Genomic DNA, 5,000 nt, shown 5'->3' with positions numbered 1-5,000 from the left:
TCTTCTCCTCTCTTCTTCATCCTTCATCCGATTCATCTCTCTGCATTTCTTTTATCAGGTATTCGCTCTTCTCTAATATTTCTCTTTGTTATTAAAAAAAAAAACATCAATAAAAACAAGCATCACTTCTCTGTTCCATTCTTTTTAGATTATTTTCCAAGCATTTGTATTCCATTCTCTGTATTTCTTTCCTCTCCTCTCTATTCTCTCTCTCCTTACATCTCCTCCTCTCTTCTTCAGTTTATCATATTCTTCCCACTTACCCTCCCCCCTCCCTCTCCTTTTATCGGTCGCCTTTTGCATGTTGGCGTATACCGCATGCAATATACTGCAATTGGCCAAGTCGTCAAACTGCCAGGGCTCCATCAGGCTCTCTCGCCCACTTGTAAACTGTCGCGATGTCTCCACTATTTCTTATGGGAGCAGAAGGGATTAATTGTCCCTATTCCGGATCAAGATTTTTTTCATGGAAAGGCAGGGATTATGATGTCCTAATTCTTGACAGAGAAATATCTCCTTTCAGTCGCGGCGACGTGTCCCGAGAGCGAGCAGATCCACTGCGCAACGAGCGACCGCTGTACGAGGATCCGCTACATCTGCGACGGAGACAACGACTGCGGCGACTATTCCGACGAGGAGGACTCCATCTGCAGGGTGGGTGTTGCGTCTCTCTGTTGCATCCGAGGGGGAGGGAAACTCGAACGGAAATGAGTTTATTCAGTTTATAAAGTTCCCTTAGCCTTTGAGGACAGTGTCATTGGGTTACCTGTGGGAGGAGCTTGAGAAATTTTAATATTGGTATTATTGCTTTAGCATTGCCTTTTGATTTCTGATTGGGAGTTATCGTAAAGCAATGCTTTTGGGTGATGAATTCGAATGTACATAATGTAACATTATAACGCGTTGTGTAGAATCTAAATTTGTTAGATCAGTTTTTCTTTTCCAACGCTGATTGTCCCCTTCCAACACTAATAACTCCTTGCCAACATCCTCTTCTTCCTACCGACCCCGACTGTAGGCTTGGCGCAACGACCACTGCGAACGAGGTTCCGTCAGGTGTCGTCGGAGGGGAGACACGACCTGCGTCACCGTCAGCCGCTACTGCGAGGTCTCTGACCCGCCGTGCGAAGGAGATCTCGACATGCGCCTCTGCCAGGTAAGAGTCCTTTGCAGTGATAGCCATGGTGTTCATGGTAATAATAGTAAAGATTCTGCTTTTATTAGGATTATTTGATGTGGGCCCGTGTTTATGTAACTGTGTATGTGCATGTGATTTTGTTTGTGCGTTTGTTTTGGTATTTCTGAACATTGCCTAACAATACCCTGTCACTCAGATGTTGAGGGAAGAAAAGCTTCAGCCTCTTGATGAGATCGTCCTGTCGTCGGGAGAAGTTGCTGGTAAGAACTGTTTGTGCAAGTAAACCATGCTATGGAGTAGACTAGAACATGTAGACTATTATGAGTTCAGTGCAACGATATTATACCGCTGTTTACGATTCGTTTTCTGTTTTTTTTTTCTCTCTATCTCCCCCACACCCCTCGCTTCTTGGGAATACAGTCAAGTATATATGATCTTACCCCTCGTGACCCCTTCCCTTATGAACCGCCCCCTTGCCCACTGCAGCGGGACCGTCGAGCGTGGAGGCCGTCGAGGAATTGGGCGAGGAGTTCCTTGAGAAGATCAACGCCACCATCAAACACCCAGACTGTCCTCAGTTCTACACCCGCGTCGGCGACCGATGCATGTCCGTCTTCTTCTTTGGGAAGGTACGTTTATTGTGTTCTTTGCGTAAGGCGCTGAGCCTTTGTCTGTCTCTTTCTCCTACCCCTTCCCTCTCTTCCTCCTTTTATCAACGCTTATATTTGCACTTCCAAACGTCTGGTTCCTCGCAGGTCAACTGGGGAGAAGCTCGCTCTTTCTGCAAGACGATCGGCGGTGACCTTCTGACCTTCCACGATGGCTTCAAGAAGTTCTACGAAATCGTCCACCTCCTTCGCGAGCAGCGTGAGTCTCCGCGGTGTTCCTTGGTTTTGTTGTCACTGCGATGCGCTTTATCCTTCCTTGGTGTTTGTTTGGCTGTGAACTCTGCTTGGACGAGTCACTGGACATGCTGATATTCTGTACTTGTCATTTTCTCTATTCTTCGAAATACTCATTGTTAGATAAATTTATCTTCGTATTTGCAAGCGAACAAGAATTGGTCTTTGAATGTTTACAGATTTACATGCTTATTTCCTTAAAGATTTAGCTCTTAGCGTATGTCTTTTTTTGCAGATATTGCCTCGGACTTCTGGGTGGGAGGACACTTGAGGAACGAGACGGAAGGCTGGACATGGGTAGATAACGTCCCTATGGAATTGGGCACCCCCTTCTGGAGCCTCAGGTATGCCCCCAACACTCCAGATAGTGAGTCTGTGATGAAAGACTCTTCCACTTTTTTTGAAACGTTACCCTTCCTAGAACGCTTGACCTTTCGTCTACTTCAATAAAGGAAGAGAAAGAATAAGGTTTTATGGTGACAAACGTAGAATATTTGAGTTGCAAATCTACTCCTTCTAACGTCTACCTGTCACTAGTTACATTGAACATTTGAATCTCATTCGATTGGTCAGTGGTTAGTATTTTCTTCTATCAATAGACACAAAGCAATATTGAATAAAAGAAGATTAAGTACACTTCAATGAATAATGCCAGATTAAAAATCACTGAAATCTTTTCTGCCCTAAGAGTCGCCAAGTCACCCCCCCCCCCTTTAAATAATGTGCTCAGGGTTGCGTTCCAAAACGGAAAACACTCGATTAACCTGCAGTTTCCTCATCACCCGCCCTTCCCCCTCCCTAGGTCAAATGACGAATGCCAACCTCGCACCTACTCCGTCGGTCACAACACTACACGCGTTGTCAACGAGGGAACCTGTTACCGGTACCAGCAGGCGCCCCACACTCCTGCCGTTGGCCATTGCGCCGCCCTCAACTACGAGAACTTCTACTACATGAGCGACGAAAGGTGCCTGGAGCTGAAGAGTCCTCTGTGCGTGTTGGAGAAGGCGTCCGTTGTGGCTGAGAAACTGGAGGCGATCTAAGACCACTTTGTGTCTTGAACTTACACGGAGTCTAGGATCTTTTGAACTGGTTACTGTTGTATTTGTTACAGCTATCTTTATTTGCTGACTGCAAATAAAACGCAAGCAAAAGAAATGTTTCTTTTTTCTTCATATCCTTCTTTCACAATTGTGTCGGATTGTATTTATAAACATACATACATACACACACACACACACACATATATATATATATATATATATATATATATATATATATATATATATATATATATATATATAGATAGATAGATACAGACATACATACATACATACATTCATACATACATACATATATATATATATATTTATATATATATTATATATATATATATATATATATACTATACATACATACATACTTCACAGACATACACACACACGCATATATACATATTTATATATATATATATATAATATTTTATATATAAATATATATATATGTATATATATGTGTGTGTGTGTGTGTGTGTGTATATATAAATGTATATGTGTGTGTGACTGTGTGTGTGTGAGTGTGTGTGTATATGTTTGTGTGTGCGTGTGTGAATGTGTGTGTGTATACATGCCTCGAATAATCATTACACAACAAGATATGAGTAATTTGGTGTTGCTACAATAATAGTTGGTTGAAGAAAACTATGCCAAATCCGCCCCCGTGTGGATTTCTTGGGTCTAGATGGAGCAGACAACGACCACCCTTCAAGGGGCCTCTCGGTGAGGCCGTGGTGCCGGTCTCGGTGTCGATGACTTTAGTTGTTTGGACTGTTCTTCTGTACGTGGGTCTACATGGTGTACTTGTCATCATTATAGTATCTACTTTCTACGCTGGTGTCTTCTCTCTACCCCTTTCTGCTCTTTACCTTCACATCACTCATCGCCTCATTCCACGTCTCCCCCTCATTCTACTCGTTCGAATTGAAATCGAACGAACAAAAACTCCTAATCTCTTTTAGCTAATTTCATAACATTTTTCACTAGCTAGGAACTTATATCGCATCTAGTGCTTCTTTACATATTTTAACATAAACATAAACGTACATTTTTTGGCGTCATAACTTATCTAACTCTACAGGTCAAATATTCGGGAAAATATGAGCCATACGTACACAAACATGGCTGGTTCCCTACAAAAAGAAAATAAAGTCATTTCAAAATATATTTTCCGATATGTTTACACGTTGTGGCCTCCTATATAAATGCTGTAAGAAAATAACAAAATACAGTTTATCATAAAGAAAATAAATAATCTCTGTACTTTAGAACTTTCAATCGTAGAATAAAAATAAATACACACACACACACACACACACACTAAACTCACAGGTGTGTGTGAGTAGAGTGTGTTTGTGTGGTGTTTGTGTTAGTGTGTGAGAGTTTTAGTGCTGGTAGATGTGAAGTTTGTGAGATATAGTAGTTAGAGATAGTGGAGCAGTAGTGCTGTGATATGTATGTTTTGCAGTGAGTGTCAGATATCTTAGATAAGATTGTTTAGGTTTGATAGAGATTGAGATTTTTGAGAGATATATATTGAGTGATGTATATAGTTATATTTAATTAGATATAGAAGTCAGTATTGTTTTATTGATATTGTGAGTGATTTATATAGATATATAGATATAGATGCATATCTTCTGACCGATCTATCGATTCTCTCTCTCTCTAGTTTGTTTTTTTTTTTTTGATAGGAGAGAGTGAGGGTGGGGTGTAGAGAGATAGTTTGCAGAGTGGTTGTGTGTGTTTGTGTGTGTGTCTGTTGATGTGTGTGTTATATTTATTGGTTGTTAGAGAGTGTGTGTGTGTGTGTGTGTGTGTGAGTGTTTTTATGGTATGTGTGAGTGTGTGAGTGTGTGTGTGTGAGTTTGAGTTTGTGTGAGTTGGAGATGGTGATGGTGGGTG

At 41.3% G+C, this 5,000-nt stretch overlaps 1 protein-coding gene across 1 annotated transcript in view; it reads left to right on the top strand.

The window, feature by feature from the left end:
* LOC122248185 (uncharacterized) overlaps positions 1-3,198 on the top strand; it is a 3,749-nt gene extending 551 nt beyond the window's left edge. The window contains exons 3-9 of the mRNA XM_086536405.1: positions 524-654; positions 1,019-1,156; positions 1,335-1,398; positions 1,625-1,767; positions 1,894-2,005; positions 2,276-2,384; positions 2,843-3,198. Coding sequence (XP_086392531.1) covers positions 524-654; positions 1,019-1,156; positions 1,335-1,398; positions 1,625-1,767; positions 1,894-2,005; positions 2,276-2,384; positions 2,843-3,083 — 938 coding nt within the window. The 3' untranslated portion in view covers positions 3,084-3,198. The remainder of the gene's footprint in view (positions 1-523; positions 655-1,018; positions 1,157-1,334; positions 1,399-1,624; positions 1,768-1,893; positions 2,006-2,275; positions 2,385-2,842) is intronic.
* Positions 3,199-5,000: the final 1,802 nt, after the last annotated feature.

The sequence above is a fragment of the Penaeus japonicus genome, unplaced genomic scaffold (genome assembly GCF_977035675.1).
Source record: "Penaeus japonicus unplaced genomic scaffold, GWHDUDI00000001_assembly GWHDUDI00000004, whole genome shotgun sequence".
Taxonomy (NCBI): domain Eukaryota; kingdom Metazoa; phylum Arthropoda; class Malacostraca; order Decapoda; family Penaeidae; genus Penaeus; species Penaeus japonicus.
This window is presented reverse-complemented; position numbering and strand designations above follow the sequence as displayed.